General features: G+C 64.5%; 2 protein-coding genes across 2 annotated transcripts; both read right to left on the bottom strand.

Annotated features, from left to right (window-relative positions):
- Window positions 1–87: 87 nt before the first annotated feature.
- CHLRE_14g611700v5 (uncharacterized protein) lies at window positions 88–8111 on the bottom strand. The gene is made up of 16 exons (XM_043069999.1): window positions 7698–8111; window positions 7403–7462; window positions 7218–7306; window positions 6869–7010; window positions 6548–6646; window positions 6281–6400; window positions 5559–6143; window positions 3995–5377; window positions 3689–3811; window positions 2928–3488; window positions 2406–2558; window positions 1962–2105; window positions 1696–1782; window positions 1396–1449; window positions 959–1090; window positions 88–746 (listed from the first exon to the last, which is right to left on the bottom strand). The coding sequence occupies exons 1-16, from the start codon at window positions 7830–7832 to the stop codon at window positions 699–701; spliced, it is 3915 nt and encodes a 1304-aa protein (XP_042916672.1). The 5' UTR covers window positions 7833–8111; the 3' UTR covers window positions 88–698.
- Window positions 8112–8289: 178 nt separating this feature from the next.
- CHLRE_14g611650v5 (uncharacterized protein) lies at window positions 8290–16601 on the bottom strand. Its single transcript, XM_043069998.1, has 18 exons — window positions 16459–16601; window positions 15788–16194; window positions 15429–15469; window positions 15215–15299; window positions 14819–14968; window positions 14523–14559; window positions 14127–14214; window positions 13787–13868; window positions 13276–13419; window positions 12708–12968; window positions 12333–12459; window positions 11547–12125; window positions 11258–11358; window positions 10790–10831; window positions 10343–10545; window positions 10077–10205; window positions 9764–9882; window positions 8290–9469 (listed from the first exon to the last, which is right to left on the bottom strand). The coding sequence occupies exons 2-18, from the start codon at window positions 16022–16024 to the stop codon at window positions 9186–9188; spliced, it is 2709 nt and encodes a 902-aa protein (XP_042916671.1). The 5' UTR covers window positions 16025–16194; window positions 16459–16601; the 3' UTR covers window positions 8290–9185.
- Between the last annotated feature and the right edge of the window lie 20 nt (window positions 16602–16621).

Here is a 16621-nt window from a genome sequence, read left to right as displayed (position 1 = left end):
GCGGTTGGTGCCGGGGAACCGCTGAAATGAGTGTGATGTTTCCGGCTGCAATACCAAGGCACTTGGGTGCACTGTTCCGGGCTGATATCTTTTCTCCATTGTGTGCATTGCACCCCTGACAGCGCAGTTTGCCGTCAGGCATCTCAGAGCGCCTGACAAATACTGTCATGTGCATTCCACTGATGCGCAACACAGGCTACATCGCGCAGTTCCCCCGTAGCTTCCCCACACCCTCTTGCATCACTGCAACCTGCAAATCATCCACGCCTCATGCCCTCATTACTGACAGTTAAGTCCTTGCTTCCGGTTGGATGTTCACACGCCGCCAGACTGGCCAGACGCGAACGCGCCATTGGTGCCAATGGTTATTGGAAAAAATTGTATAGTGCACAACATCACAACTTCAAGCGGTTATTCCGTAGTCCAGAAACGCAATGTTCATTTTGGGGCACCGTACTGCAACCAGGCAAGCACGTTCGCTCACTGCAACTAAGAATGCAACCAAGACTGCCACCTAACATACGCCACCATGAATGGCCGCTGCTGCAAGTTGCACTTTATATTGAGAGCATCACGGTGCAGTCAATCGGCGAGTCTGGCAGACACACGCTTTGTCACGTTCACGGCATCAAGGCCATATTCATCCCGTACACGCCAGTACGGCTGAAGCCAAGGTGTCAGGCGCGGGAGACAGGCAGTCACCGGGGGGACTTGGGCACGGTGTCTGGGCCGGGCCACGCCACGTCCTGCAGGGGGCATGCGATGACACAGTGGTAAGGCAGGTTGGTAAAGTCGCGTAGGGTGCACCTGATTCCCAGAACCCAACAGAGTCCTGCAGAGGTCATTGTGCAGCAGCGTCATGCAGGTGCGGCTGTCAAGGGTCCTAAGTAGGTGCAGATCAAAGCACAGCAACAGCTTATCAAAGCACCGCATCCCGCGCCCACTGCCACGTGCTCACCTTGAGCATGACGAACACGCGGCCCTCGTCGTCGCGGCTGATGCGCAGGTTGTCATCCAGGTAGGTGGTCAGCATCCACAGGCTGGCGGCGGAGGACAGCGCACCGGGAGAAATGCCGGGCGGCATGGGCACCTGCGCGCGCGCGCGCGCGTGTGTGTGTGTGTGTGTGTGTGTGTGTGTGTGTGTGTGTGTGTGTGTGTGTGTGTGTGTGTGCGCTGCATGACACAGACGGCGGGCAAGTCGATTGCTGTAATGTAAAGTACTGCAGTGAAATGGAAACATGCGCCGTCCAGTCATGTGCGTGTGATTTGTCACATTCGTACAAAAGGGCTGCAAAGCCTGGGCCAGGAACGCGCAGTGGCCAGCGGCACGGCGAGTTCAGGCCTCTGTTCAATCCATAGGTCAGGACAAGGGCATTCCGCGGGGCTGCCGCCCACCTGGCTGACGCCGAACTCGGGTGACACCGCGCGCCCCAGCAGGTCCTGAGCCGCCTGCGTGCGGGGATGGGGGGTGGGGGTGGAGTGGAGGGCCAAAGGGTTGGATGGGGCAGGCGCATGTTGGGGTCGGCACAGGGCTGGTGCGAGCTGCGGCGACTGATGCGTGCACACATCCTCCCGTGCTGAATCACAGCATGTACCGTATTACGTGCATGCACCCCCCCCCTGTCCCAGGCGCCGCCCCTGCCTCACCACCTGCACCCCAACGCTCCACACCTCCCGCCTTCCCCCCACACGCACCTCCAGCCCGCTGTTGATGGGCTCCACCAGGCGCCGCAGCGGGCCCAGGTCCAGAGTGGCGCCCAGCACCGTGACCGACTCGGGGATCTGTAGGGGCGGGACGGAGAGGGGGAGTTCAAGGCATGACTACCGTAGTGAGAGGAGCCGGCGCAGGCCATAAAAGACAGCCCGCCCTGCAGCGCTGCCTCCCTCGGCTTGCAAACGTATTAGCAAGTATCAGCACCCCCACAACCCGCTCCTGGCCCGCATCCCGACTTGCGGCGCACCTCGAGCGCGGCCGTGAGCTGCGGCGTGCGGATGAATGTGTCCAGGCCCACGCGGGTGAACTGCACCTTGAACTGCCGCGGCGAGCGCACCTCCAGGCCCGCCTCGGCCCTCAGCGACAGCAGCACCGGCACCGCGATGTCGATCTGGGAGCCGGGAGGGCGCGGCGGGTGGGCGGGCGGGCGGGAGGCGGGGTGGGTTCGCTTCATAACTCCAGACACACGAGATGGGCGATTGGATGCAGAGTTGAAAAGTAGGCCGACGTTTAGCACTGGGTACACCGGGGTGGGGCGGGGCGCAGCGAGGACCCAGACATGCATGGTGAAGATCAGCAGCGTTGGGCGTTGCAGCGTTGGGGTCCGGTGAGGCACCGACAAGGTGCAGGCCAAAGCCACAGAAACTGCGAGCCGCCGTACGCACGGTCGGGCACGCGCGTAGGCACGTACCTTGTTGGTGGCTGTGAGGGTGACGGGGTCGATGGTCTGGCACACGTCGCCCACGTCCACCAGCGGCAGGTTGTCCAGCGCCCCCAGCAGCATCACCGTGCCCACGTTGCTCGTGTACACAAGCTTCCAGCGACCCGCCAGAGCTGACACGGCCTGGGGGGGGGTGCAAGGGAAGGACAGCGCACACCGGTCAGCTCAGTGCGGCGTAGCGTGCCTGTACCCTCACCACACTGCGCCTCTCACACTACTCCGCGCCTCTCACACTACTCCTAGCCGCCCTAAAGAGGCAAGCCCACCAGCACCCCTCTCGGCGGCAACGCAGCTACCCCTTGCCTACCAAACCCTTTTCCCCCCTATGTTAGCGAATTCTGGGTCTTGGTTTCTCTGGGATTGGAGTAAACTACCCCCTCCGCCAACCAACGCCTTTGCCTGTGCTCCGCTCGTTTTTACTTGGGTTGGTTTAGTCTGGGCTGGTACTTACAACCCCCACCACCGTCACCACCACCGACACGCCACACTCACATCTGTGGGCACGCTGTGCGGGTTGCGTGCCTCCAGCGCCGACACGAACTCCTCAATGGCCGCCCGCGTCACCGGCGCCGCGTGCACGCCACGCGCTGTGCCGTACACGAGATCCAGCAGCCCCGACTTGAGGTGCACCAGCGTGGCGGCGGCGTCCGGGCCGGCGGGGGCGGGGACGCCAGCGGGGCCGGCGGTGCGCGCGGCGGCGGCCGCCACTGCGCGCTGCAGCGTGGGGTTGGGCTGCGGGGAGGAGGGCGGCGGCGGCGAGGATGAGGACGCGGGCGCCTGCGGCTGGGGCTGCGACTGCGGCTGGAATTGCATGCTGGCGATGGGGTTGCCGGCGGTCGCGGTCGCGGTCGCGGTCACGGATGTGGAGGGCGCGGTGACGGTGGCTGGCAGCGCGGCGCGCTGGGGGCTGGGCGGCAGCAGGGGGCGCTGGGCCACGGGCGAGGGGGGCAGCATGCCACGCACGGCGCCGGGCGCGGTGGCGGGCTCCTCGCCTATGGAGACGTTGTAGATGCGGTTGAGGGCCGCCACGATGGCGGGCGGCACGCCCTGCCACTGCGGGGTGGAAAGGAGTTGCGTGGCGGCTTGTGAGTGGGGAGCAGGTGGTGAGGAGTTGGGGCTGCCAGTACAGGTATCCTGTTCAGCAGCTTCGGAGTCGCTGCTGAACACGGACTGACTCGTGGCAATGAGTCTGGCATGCGGTCACAACCGGCCAGCACTACAACAGGCAGCACCCGGCTGCGGCGGCTACTCACCGGGTCCGCAGGCATCTGGGCGGCCCTGCCAGCGGCCTCCTTGGGCACGGCAGCTGCGGCCGGGGCGGCGGCGGCTGCGCCGGCAGAATCGGAGATGGCTCCCGACAGCTCCTGCACTTGGTCCTGTGGGGCGGAGAAGGTTGACAGAGACGGAAAAGCACAAGATGTGGGTCTGCTCCGTACACACACATGTACACACACACACACACACACACACACACACACACACACAGAGACACACACACACACACACGCACACGCACACACGGTGGTGTTGAGTTGGGAGGGCGTATCCGGGGCACGCACCTGAGGCATCAGCAGCATCAGCTGCGCCAGCCGGTCCAGCACCGGCCCCGGCACGCTAGGCCGCAGCGGCGCCAGCATCTCTGCAATCGCCGCCGCGCGCACCGCCGCAGACGGCGCCGCCGCAGCAGTAGGCTGGGCAGTAGCAGCAGCGGCAGTAGCAGGCGCAAATGCGGCAGTAGCAGCGGCGGCAGCCACGAGCACAGGCTTGGGTGCGGGCATGCTGACGGGTGACGGCGCGGGCGCAGCGGCGGGCGCAGGCGTGGGCACGGGCGGCAGGTTGAGGACCAGGTTGGCGGTGGTGCTGCTGTCGGCGGCGGCGGCGAAGGACGGCGGCACCTTGACTGGCGCCGCCGGCGCCACAGGCGGCGGCAGCAGCCCGTCATCGGCTCCGCCCGCCTCCAGCACCGCCGCGGCCGCGGTCGCCGCGGCCGTGGCGGCTGCCTTGGCCTCGCCCGCCGCCACCACCTCCGCCAGCGCCTGCTCGTCGGAGTCGGACAGGCCCTCAAAGGACGCGATCAACAGGTCCAGCGACTGCAACACGCTGCCGGCGCGCTCACTCATGCGCGCCGCCGCGGCCTCGGGCGAGGGCGGGTCGTACACCACCTTGTCGCTCAGCACCACCTGCGCAGGGCCGCCGGCGGCGGCGACATCCGCCGCCGGCAGCACTGCGGCGGCGGCGGCCGCCGCCGCGCTGATGGCGGCCTCGGCCGCGCCAGCGACGGCCTCGTTGGTGGAGTCGGCGGCGGCGGTGGCGAGCCCGACAGCACTGTCCGCCGCGCCCTTGGCCGCGTCGGTGGCGGCCTTGCCCATCGCCGCCACCGCCTCCTTCGCCGCGTCTGCGACGGCGTCGGGCGCCGCGCCGGTGACGAAGGTTGTGGCATCCATGGCGGCCTGCGCCAGCGCGTTGACGGCGGCTACAGCCGCGTCCGCGGCCTCTGCTACAGCCTTGGGCGCGGCGTCGGTGGTCTCCTCGAAGGAGGCCGTCAGGCTGACGGCCGCCCCCGTCACCGCCGCCACCGCCTCCTGTGTGGTGGCGGCGGCGCTGCCGGCTAGACCTATGGCGGCGTCCACCGCCGCCGCCACGGTGTCATTGGCGGCCCTGGCCGCTGCCGCCACCGCTTCCTTCGCCGCGTCGGCCACCTGCTCCGGCGCGGACTCCGCCGCTGCGGCCGTGGCGTCGACGGCGGCCCGGGTCAGGATGCCCACCGCCTCGACGGCGGGTGCGGCGGCCTCGGCGACCGCCTTGGGCGCGGCCTCGGCGGCGGCGGCAGTTGCTTCCGCTGCAGCCCTGGCGGCGCCGTCAACCACCTCGGCGGTGGTCTCCACCGCCGCCGCCACCTCCACACTGGACGACACGCGCTGCGCATCGGCGCGCTGTTGCTCCTGCGCAGTTCCATTTGCACAACATTCACGAACGCAGCCTTCCAACCTGTACCCCTAACCCAGCAGCGCGCTTCCACACCCACACCGTGTGACCCTTACTTCCAGAACGCCTCCTCTCCCCAAATGAACCCCAACATGGCACGTGCCGCCCCCTCCCCCATCCCCCTCCCCCCCCCCGCACCTGCTCCAGGATCTGATTGATGCTACGGATGCGGTCCAGCACCTGCCCCGCCGCCTCCACGCCCATGGGCCGAACCACTACCTCCAGCGCCTCAGCCGCCATCACAGGCAGCTGCGCCGCCGCCAGCGCAGCGCCCCCGTCAGCGCCGGCCACGCCAGGCGCCGCCGCCACTCCCTCCGCGGGCAGAGGCACGGACAGCATGAGGGCCCGCGCGGCCTCCAGGGCCGCCTGCACACGAACACGCGCCGCCGCCACCTGGGCCGACGTGTCCAGGGCCGCCGTCTCCTCGATCATGGCGTCGGGTGCGGCAGCATTGGTGGGAGCGGCGGCGGTGGGAGCGGGCGCCTCAGCGGCAGGCACGGCGGCGGCCTCGGCGGCGGCCGCCTCAACGGTGCCCCCAGCGGCCGCCTCGACGGTGCTCTCAGCGGCGGCCGCCTCAACGGTGCCCTCAGCCGCCACGGCCGCGGGCGCCTCCGCGGTCCCCGGTGCGGCAGGTGCAGCCACCTCCTCAGCAGGGGCGGCGGCCTCAATGGTGGGCTCAGCAGCGAGCGCAGGCGCAGCGGCAGCCTCCACGGTAGGAGCAGCCTACGGCGTCGGACACGCAAGGTGTGTCAGGCATGTGCATCCACCACTACGGCAACGCCGGCTAGTGCAGCACTACGGTACTTGCACCAGGACAGCTGCAACAACATACAGCTCGTGCCCCAACCCCACATCCCCACCTGCTCCGGTGCCGCCACTGCCGCAGCGGCCGCGGGCACATCCGCCAAGGGCGGCGACGCGGATGCGCGCCGGACCGCCGCCAGCGCCGCCTCCACGGCCTGCATCTCCACCGCTGCGTCCTGTGCAGGGACGAGGATTGCAGCAGGGGGGATACGGGATGCGGAAGGTCAAGGGCCTCACCTTCTAAACATGAGAGCACCTCGGACGCGCACAGGCCATGTCTTCGCGCCCTAGGTGTGGGCACCTGACTGCCCAGAGGTACGCACCTGCAGCAGCGCGCGGACTTGCGCCACCGCGGACGGCGCGTTTGCAGCAGCCGGTGCCGGCTCCGCAGCCGTCGGCGCTGGCGCCGCCTTGGCCTCCGCCTGTTGGCAGGCGCAGCCCAGGCATATGTTGGCTACTCCCTGACAAACCGGCTGCTGTGCAACACGGGATGATAGCGCTAAACAACGGGTGAAGCATTGGAGCTCCAGCCCATCCTGCAGCGTTACCTGCATCATTATTGCACAGCCCCTGGCCCCGGGCATTCCCGCCCCCCGCCCCTTGCCCAACTCCCGCTCCCCATACGCCCTGTCATTGCGTCGCACCTTGGGCGACAGGGCCTTGACCGCCCTAGCCGCCAGCAGCGCGCCACCCACACACGCCGCCATCGCTGGGCCGTGCTGGCCCAGGAAGCCCGCCACGCCGCCCGCCGCCGCCCCCGGCGCCGCAGCGCTGGCCCGCTGCTCGCTGCGCTCCAGGGCGTGGAGGGGAGGGGGGAGGGGAGCGAGAGGATGACAGGGCGCACGCGATGGGTCAGTCATTCAGGCAGGCAGTCATTCAAGCAGGCAGGCAGCAGGCGGGTATTGCCTTATCGCGCTGCGCATGGGCGGGGACAAGTTGGAAGGCACGGGCGCAGGCATTGGCGGGGTGAGGTTACAGTCTAGACGCCCGCACCTGGCCACGACCAGCTGCTGTCCCGCCTGCAGCGCGGAGTCCTGGCGCAGGGAGGATGCGCGCTTGGTGCGGCCCTTGGGAGCGGCCTCCTGCGCAGCGTGTGTGTAAGAAGGAAGAAACGCGCTCAGTATCTGGAGTCGCGGGGCGTCCGAAGGCGCAGCCGCACGGCCAACCTGTCAGCGCACCTGGATTTGCTCCACGGACACTCCGTACGCCAGCGCTATCTGCGCCAGTGTCTCGCCGCTCTGCGAAGAAAATAGGGCATCGAGGGGAGTTTGGTCTTATCGACAGGGCCTTGACATGCGCCCACCGGTCGCCAAAATTCCAGAGTGTTTGTTGCTCTGTGACATCGCTCCTACACCTTCAATTGTGCGTTATGATAAATTGCTAATGCGCTGCGCAGAAACGGCAACAGCGCAAACGAGCAGCGCTAGTCTCGGCAGGTAACTCCTGGGCCTTCCTATAGCAAACCCGTCTTGCCTGAACCGTGTGTAATGTCGCCTCATTTGCAGGAAGATGTGCCTCAGCTGCAGCGGCTGGAACCCACAACGCCCGGCCCGCATGCTTGCGGGCGAGTCGGGGGGTGGCAGTACGCCCGGTTGGACTGGCTAGCATGGCGCCATGTCCAGCATGCAGTGGTGCTCGTACGGGCGACGTAAGAGTCGCCCCTGGCAACATTGTCCAGGCGGCAAGCGACGAGCGACACCCGTCTGAATGTTTCGCGGCCCTGAACGGGCGTTGCGTTCAAGTCCTACTCAGTTGTGTTGCAGACAAGGTCGTTTTCCTTGTGGCGATTACTGTCCAATAGTCAAAGCGTTGCTGACTACAACTAATGTGATGTGTCAAACGTCAAAGGCAACAAAGCGCTAGCGACGTGTCGCCGAGGCACGTGAAGACACTGTTGTGCGGGTTGTCTCGCGCTTGTGGGTTCGAGGGCGATAGCACACACGACCGCACGACTTCATCCCAGCACCGTGTCACCTTGCCCCGCCGCCCTCCCCCGCTCGCGGCTTCGGCCCGCCTGGGCCCCCCGGCTCGCGGCTTCGGAAATCATCATCGCACGAACGGATGTGCCGTTTGTGGTTTACACACTGGCGAGGGGGCATTGTGTGCGCGCCAGATAGGCATACAGCAAAACCCCGCTAGCAGTGCGACATGCTTCCGCGTCGATGCGCGTGGCGGGGATGTGCTTGCAAACGTGCAATTACAACTATCCATCGTTGCCAAACAGCCATCCTGTAGTGACCAAATTTCAAAAGCCTTCACAAATGCCGCAGCTACAGCTTTGACACACGCTCACGACCTCCGCTTCCCTGGCAGCCCCTCTGCATGAGACGCCACCTTGCGCGACGCACTTGAGCATCTTCCCCAAGTGTATTCTTGCAACTTGCCTCCGTTCAGATGCTTCATAGTCGTGAACGCAGCATTGCCAATTCACAGCGCACATATGGGGATCAACCTGTATGGAATCCGACCTACGGCACAGCTGATGAAATTTGAATATGCGGGGAATCCCACGGGGGAATCCGGGGATGGAGGTAATATGTGCCTGCTGTCAACTCCGACAACCTCCTCTCGCATCGTGCGCATTTCGTTTCCATCAAGCATCTTCGATAACACGTGTGCGGTGTGGCCGCCTTCTCCTCGGAAGCCGCTTCCGCCCAGCCGCCGCACCCCTGCCCGTCCAAGAACAATGCCTGCTCTATTCCTGCAGCCGCTGCCCCCACCTTACACACGTCCAACACACCGGAGACATAAGCAGCAGCTTGGCATGATAAACAGCAAGCCCCTGCACATCCAACAAGCAACGGTTGATGATCTGCCTCCGCTCACGCAACAACTTCTTTGTCATAAAGTTTACATAATAGAACACACAGGCATTGTGGCTGTTTGCCCCTTTTCCAACAGTGTCGGCCGCCTGAAAGGCACGGCCTCAGCGCTTTGCCTCCACCCATGCAGCAGCACGACTTAGCGGTAGGTGTAGTACGGCGGCGGGGGGCAGGTGGCGGCGCCACGTGCGTGCGTGACACGGCACGCACAGCCCGGCATGCTCTTGTTGAAGCCCACGCCCGGCACACAGCAGCGACCCAGATCCACGCCGCGCCAGTTCCACAGCGTGCCGTTGGTTCCGGATCCACCGGTGGAATCCGTGAAGCGCCCTGCTGGATCCAGCTCTCGTACGGCGCAGCCGAAATCGCACCAGGTTCCGGGGAACTCGCGGTCGCCGTGCCAGCATCCCGTGTCGGGCCAGCCTGTGGGGGGGGGACGACAAAAGTGGGTTGCACGTGTTATCAAGACAGACGAACCGTAACTCGTGTACCGTATGCGTGCGTTGCAAAGCGGAAGGTGTCCAATCGGTATTTTGTGCGCGGGAGCATGTGTGACTGCATGCCGTCTGCCCCGCTGGTTGCCACTCACTCTTCCTGCATTGACTGCGCACGCACGCACGCACGCACGAACGCACGAACGCAAAAGGAGGCACACGCGCATTCCCGTTTTCCTTAGCACACGCACGCGCATGCACGCACGCACGGACATGCACGCGCCTGCCTTGCCCCAGTGCAGTCGGGCGCCGCCGCCGCTGAGTCCGCCGCTGCCGCAGCGCGGGTCCGAGCGCAGGAAGCCCATCACCGCCTTGAACACGGCGTTGGAGCGCCGGCCCAGCCTGACGGGGTGGTTGGAGTGGAGAGGAGTGGAGTGGAGTGGAGTGGATAGGAATGGAATGGAAGTCTCAATCTCTTGCACCTCTTCCCTCCCTCTCCTCCTCTCCCACTCCCCGAGCCCACACAATCTACTCAAACCCTTTGATTCACACCTCGATTCACCACTGCAGCTGTACGAACGCCCGTACGGTCGTACCTGTTGTAGTACAGGTAGTCCTCGATGTTGAGCCAGAAGTGTGGGACGTCGTACGTGTTGCTCAGCAGGGCGGCCTCCACGCCAGTCATGCGGATGAGGGGGTTGGAGCGGAAGCCGTAGTCGGGCCGGCTGTGCGAGGGCGTGGAGATAGAGGGGATGAAGGAGTGTTAAGGGTTGTAAAGGGGTGAGGCGGGGAATGCGTAACATGTGTGGGGCCTGCCTTTCCCGTGCCAACGGGAAGTTGGGAACTTTACTTCCCCACTTACCCGTTCGCAGCAAAGAACGAGGCGGCGCTGGCGCTTGCATTTCCGGCAGCCGCCGACGCGTTCAGTCGGGCGGGCAAGCTGTGTACGGACGCCGTGCCGTTGTACTTCGGGTTATCGCCGTCAATGTTGTCTGGTCCATACAGCAGATCCAACAGACCAGACCAGCAGTCGCCCACAGAGGTGATGGGGATGGCCACTTCATACTGTACGTCATTCATGCGCGAGGGGGTAAGGTAGATGGACTAACGAGGAATGGTAGGTGGGTAGATGTATGTGTAAGGAGGGGAAACATTCGTTTAGGAATTTCCATGTCATGCCCTAGCATGCACACACATATATATACACACGCACGCACACACACACACACACACACACACACACACACACACACACATAATGTGTTCTTCAAACACAACATACAGGCGCGTTGAGGTTTCACACACAGACCTGGTCGAAGTTGACTCGGCGAATGTTGACGTCCAAAATGGCCTTTGGTGGGATGATGGGAGGCAGTTGGGGCGGTTGGGGCGGTTGCGCCAGCGGTACGGGAGGACGAGTTGTGGATGACGAGTTGCCGTACGCGGCGGATGCAAGGGTCAACCGACACGCACCAAAGCCAACCAGACATCCAAGGAGGTCCTCTCCGTCATTGCCCTGCTGCCCTCTCACCACCCACCTCCATCCAATCCCCGCATTCCCACCTCCAGCCCCTCTCCAGCCCCTCTCATCCCCCTCCACACCCCTTCCGTCTCCCTCTCGTCTGTATTAATCATGCATGGAACCCCGCTCGCCCCCTCCTCCACGCCCCTCTCGCCCCCTCCTCCGCAACCCTCTCGCCCCACCCTCCTTGCTCCACGCCCCTCTCGCCGTCCCCTCCTCCCCACACCTCTCGCAGCCCTCCTCCCTCCTGCCCACCTCTGGCTGGTACAGGTAGCTGGACAGCGCCTCCCGCGTGCCGTTGGCGGCGATGGAGTAGACGCCGCTGCGGCTGATGTCGATATAGGCGTCCGCCATGCCTGCAGCGATAGATCACATTTGCGTGCATGTGATGTGATGTATGTGGCGCAGCATTTTAGTGAGAGCACCGAGTTTGACCCCTCGCCAGACCCCCTCTGGTTTTCCAATTGCAACTGTGAACATCCCTTTAGCTAGTCGGCCGCACATCCCGCTTCTGCCGGCGCTTCCTTCCTCGACACACACGCACCCGTCAGTCCGTAAAACACGGTGGGAGGGCTGCGCTGGGGGATCGCCCAGCCCGAGCCGTACACCGCTCCCTCGCCATCCGCCGCCACCGCCGCCGCCACCAGGGCCGCCACCGGCGCGGTCGCATTGCTGCTGGCGGCAGCTGCAGCCGCAGCCGCACCACTGCTTCTGGTGGTGTTGCCGCTGCCCAGAGCCGCAATCCTGCCGGCCCTGCGCAGTGGCCGCGGCAATACGTCCTGCGCGTCCCCAGTCGCACTGAACAAAGACACGGTCTGCTCCTGCTTGCTGCTTCCAGCACCTGAGCCGCCGCTGTCGACCGGCCCGGCCTGCGCCGTGACCGACGGCGCGCCACCAGAGGCTTTAGCGTTAGCGTTGGCGTTGGCGGCGGGGGCTGTCGGCAGCCCAAGGGCCGAGGCGGCGGCAGCGCTGCCGCCTGAGCTGGTGGCGGCGGCGGCGGCCGCCAGCTGCTGCCAGGGCGCGTTGATGACTGTGTCATTCAGCTTTTGGAGAACCGGCAGCGCGGCGGAGGAGAGGTTGCCGGCCGCGGGGTCGAAGGTGACGTTGGACAGCAGCGGGAAGTCTGCGGGGGCGACGACGTGTGTGCGTGTGTGTGTGTGTGTGTGTGTGTGTGTGTGTGTGTGTGTGTGTGTGTGTGTGTGTGTGTGTGTGTAATTAAACGACAGCAATATGTGTGTGTGTAGTTTGGCGGGGTCGGTAAGCGGCCGTGTCGCTATTTCAGCGAGGTAGGTGTGTGGGTTTGCACGCGCACGCAAGCACACACACGCACCGTCAATGCTGAACGCGGGACCCTTGCCCGCCGCCCGCTCCGCCGCCGCCGCCTCCAACAGCGCCAGAGAGGTGTTGTAGGCAGTGGTGGCGTCCGCGCCGCCGCCGCGGGCGTAGGCGGACAGCACCTGGGTACGCACGTGTGTTTGTGTGTGCGCACGTGTATGTGTTTGTGTATGTTGTGTGTATGTGTGTTTGAGAGCACAAGGAAGGATATACGAATGCGCAACCCTGCGCCCCGTATGTTCCCTTCCCGTAAGATAGACACACTTCCTGCTTCTGCCTTCAAGCACCACACACACACACACACACACACACACACACACACACACACACACACACACACACACACACAAAAGAACACAGTCACACTCACCTTCAGTCGCTCCGTCGCGTTCGCCACATCGCCGCGTGTGTAGGTGACCGCCAGGAACTCGTGTCGCTGCGGCACCCAGAACCACTCGCTGTCGTCGTGGCCGCGCAGCCAGCCCGCCAGCCCCACGTCTATGGTGCTGTTGGTGCTGTTGGCGGTGGTGGTGGTGGTGTTGGCGGCTGCGTTCCACGCGGCCTGGGCCTGGGCCAGGAGCGTGAGGAAGGCGGAGGCGGGCAGGGAGTGCAGCGTGCGCGTGACGGGCATCTGCGGGGAGAGCAAGGGGGGGTGGCGGTCGGGGGTGTAGATACCAGCCCATACTACCCAAGTGGGGCCGGACAGGCAAATGGTAGGGAGGTGTGGAAGTGGGGAGGGGGGAAGAGAAACAGGGAAAGGATCAAAGGGTACAAGAACATGAGGGAGGAAGGACGCAGACACATCGCCCCATGCCACGCATCACCGCTGTCTCCCTCCCTCCCTCTCTCCCTTCGCAGCCCCCTCGTAACCCCCTCGCTCTCCGTCTCCCTGCCTCCCTCATGCACACCCCCACACCTCCCACACCAACGGTACCCACCTCGCGAATGATGCGGAAGCGGATGTGTGTGATGACCCCCAGCTTGCCCACGCTGACGCGGAAGGCGCGCATGAGGAAGGGGTGGGAGGCGTCGCTGAGCTCCACATGGGAGCCGTTGGCCAACACCACGTGGAAGGCCACAGCCTGTGCGTGTGTGTGTGTGTGTGTGTGTGTGTGGGGGGGGGTTAATACCAGCCCAAACCAAACCAAGCCAAAGTAGAGGAACACAGGCAATCCCAAACCAAACCAAGCCAAAGTAGAGGAACACAGGCAATCCCAAAGAAACCAAGACCCAGAACCAGCCCACAGAGAATGTGTTTTTGAATGTGTAAGAGTGTGTGTGTGTGTGTGTGTGCGCGCGCGCGCGTTTGCGCGCGTGTACCGTATTATTCGCCTCTATGAGTCCACAAGAAAGAACGCACCTCCAACCAGTCCTCTGCTGCCCCCAAGCCCGCCGCACCCGCCCTCCCATCCTCCCTCCCTCCCCCTCTCCCTCCCGTCCCTCCCCCACCTGGCTGCTGAGGGACTTGTGCTCCAGGCTGCTGCCGTGGGTGCCGGTGGACACCGCGCCGCCCAGCGTCTGGAACACGAACCTGCGCAGCAGTGTGTGTGGGAGGGGGCGTGTGTGCGTGTGCGTGTTGATGGAGGAATGGCGTACTGCGGCCATAGAGGACACACACTGCCAGGAAACCGTGCCGAGCCGGGCTGTACCGTCCCGTTCCGTACCGTACAATACGCTTGGTAGGATTGCCAACTTGAGCGGTAAGAATATAGGTACCAGAATAGGCGGTCGCGCGCTTTGCTTCCATCTGCACAATCAAGCACACACACGCCCGCGCACACACGCCTACCAGGGGAAGGCGGGCAGCGTCCAGCCGGAGGGGGCGGTGGGGGTGACGTAGGCGGCGAGGAAGCGGAGGAGGTCGATGGTGCGCACGCCTGTGATGTGTGTGCGTGTGCAGATATGGTTGGGTGCGGGTGGTGGACGGGTGGTGGCTGGGGATGAAGTAAAAATGCGATATGGAGAAGGCAAGAGCACGACGTCGTTGAGATGGCGGCGGCGGTGGGTCGTCAGACGCATGGCAAGGATCACATCAAACGTGTCACACGTACGGACAGGCGACAGCAGATGGGGGCTGTACATCACACACCGTGCCCTGCCCGCTGGCCTGCTGCCATCCCCCCTGCAGTGCCCACCCCTTGGTGCCCCCCCCCCTCCCCCCCCCACATACACGGCCCCCACACACCCGCGTCCACCAAAACCGTCTCGTCTGTCTCGTCGACCTGCGCACGTGGTGTGTTGTGATGTGGTGTGATGTAGTGTGATGTGGTGCAAACCGGGTATAGGCGTACGTACGTGGTTGTGCACGTTTGGATACATAGCAAGAAGTTCCAGGCAGTACAACACACAGCACACACACGCGCCCTCACCGCCAAACGGAACACCCAGCTCCCAGGCAAACCTTCCCGTCCAAAGCACACCACCGCAACATACCCCACACACCTTCCACCCACCAACCCACCCACGCACCCACGCACCCACCTGGATTATGAGTGGCCGCACCGTCTCCATAACAATGTTTGCCACACCGCCCGCGAGGGGTGTAGCTGTTGGCGAGGACGAGGCGGCGCTCGAGGCGTTGTAGCCGTCTCCGGAAGGCGGCGCGGTGCCGTTGCTGGCGCAGAAGAAGCGCTGAGGGGAGGCGGAGGGGCGGAGGGGCGGAGGGGAAAGGATGGAGGGGAGGCAGGTGCATGGGGCGGGGCGGTGGGGGAGAATCAGGGAGGGCAGGATAGCGATGCAGGAAGCGGCGGGCGAGCATGGGCAGGAGGTGGCGAATGCACAATCACACCACAAACATATGCGCAACAAGGCACGGCCCCGTTTCCACACAACACAAATACACACAAGTGCACACAAACACACTCTCAGCCCACGCACCGGGTTCCAGCCCCAGCCGCCGCCCACAGCCATGACCCTCTCGTGCGCCAACACCGCCGCACTGACGTCCGCTACTGTGCGGGGCCTGGGCGGGCGCACACGTGCGCGTGTGAGTAGTGTTTCATTGTGTGTGTACGTGTGTGTGTGTGCGTGTGTGTGTGGTTGCCATCCAGTGACCAGCCCGAAACTGATGAAAGCCACTTCACGCGCTCACCTTACGATGCGCACCGTGCTGTTGTCACACGCGTACTCGGACTGTAGCAGTGACGAGCAGGCAGGCAGGCAGGCATATGAGACACGGCAATAGTCGGTCAACTTGATCCGTGGCGGCGGCGGGAAAGCACTAGTGAGGTGGGGAGGGAGGGCGGCGGTGCTCCTGGCACGTGTGTGTGGAGTGCACGCGTGCCACGACCTGTGTGTTAACGCTCGCATCCACCCTCCTGTCACCCTGCTGCCACGCCCTCTTTCCTTTTACCCTAGGAGTTGTTCGAATCACAGTAATGCCGCAGTCGCCCTTGTCGCGATCCGTCGATCCCCCACACTCAACTCCACAAGACCCACGCATGCACACACCTGGAAGTTACTGAGGTCGATGGGCACGAAGCCGTGTGTGGGCGGCGCACTCAGCAGCACCAGCACACAGCCCGCCGCCGCCAGCACCGCCGCCGCCGCAACCACAGATGCCAGTCGCCGACGGCCGCCGCCGCTGACTCGCGCCGGTGCTGCTGCTACTGCCGCTACTGCCGCCGCTGCGCCCGCCACCCCTCCTCCGCCTTGCACGAGCGGGCCAGCGCGTCTACGCGCCGTCATTGTGCTTTACCAGCTGAAATAAAACAATACTCACGTGACGCCCCGCAGCCCTATCGTCGGCGCTGTGGTTGATCGTGCAAGCGTTCAAGCGGCGTCACAGATGCTGCTTTCGACTGAGCGTCGCGTCAGGCAAGTCGAGGTGGCTGTATAAATGTGCTCAGTAAGCCGACCTGCGGGAATGACCGCACAGGGCAAACGCGGTCCATGCAAGCAGTCAGTCAACCGACCGGACGTTGCGCTTGCGTTGACGGGCCCGTGGGTCCGAGGTCACCCCAAAAACAACGTGTGGCCTGCCGCGGCCTGCGCGCGTGCACAACATGATACTACGTAACACCACAAGCGCAACAGCACCGGTGTGAGGAGTGACTTGCGCCCTGCAGGCGCGGCGCTTCAGCAAGTAAACGGTCAACGCGCAGCCGCCCCCACGCACGCACCGTTCCTTGCAGGTAGGCGCGCCAACTCCGCGACGTGCACCAGTGCTATGAAGCGCTCGGCCCTGTCCAGCCACGGTGCAACAGGAGCTGCCGCTTGTGCACAGCAGTCGAACAGATGCGGCGCCGACCAAATGGCGACGCCGAGGGAAGGACCTCTCGACCA

This window comes from Chlamydomonas reinhardtii, chromosome 14, assembly GCF_000002595.2.
Source record: "Chlamydomonas reinhardtii strain CC-503 cw92 mt+ chromosome 14, whole genome shotgun sequence".
In the NCBI taxonomy this organism is placed as follows: Eukaryota; Viridiplantae; Chlorophyta; class Chlorophyceae; order Chlamydomonadales; family Chlamydomonadaceae; genus Chlamydomonas; species Chlamydomonas reinhardtii.
The sequence above is the reverse complement of the archived record's forward strand: the minus strand, read 5'-3'. Positions and strand labels throughout refer to the sequence as shown.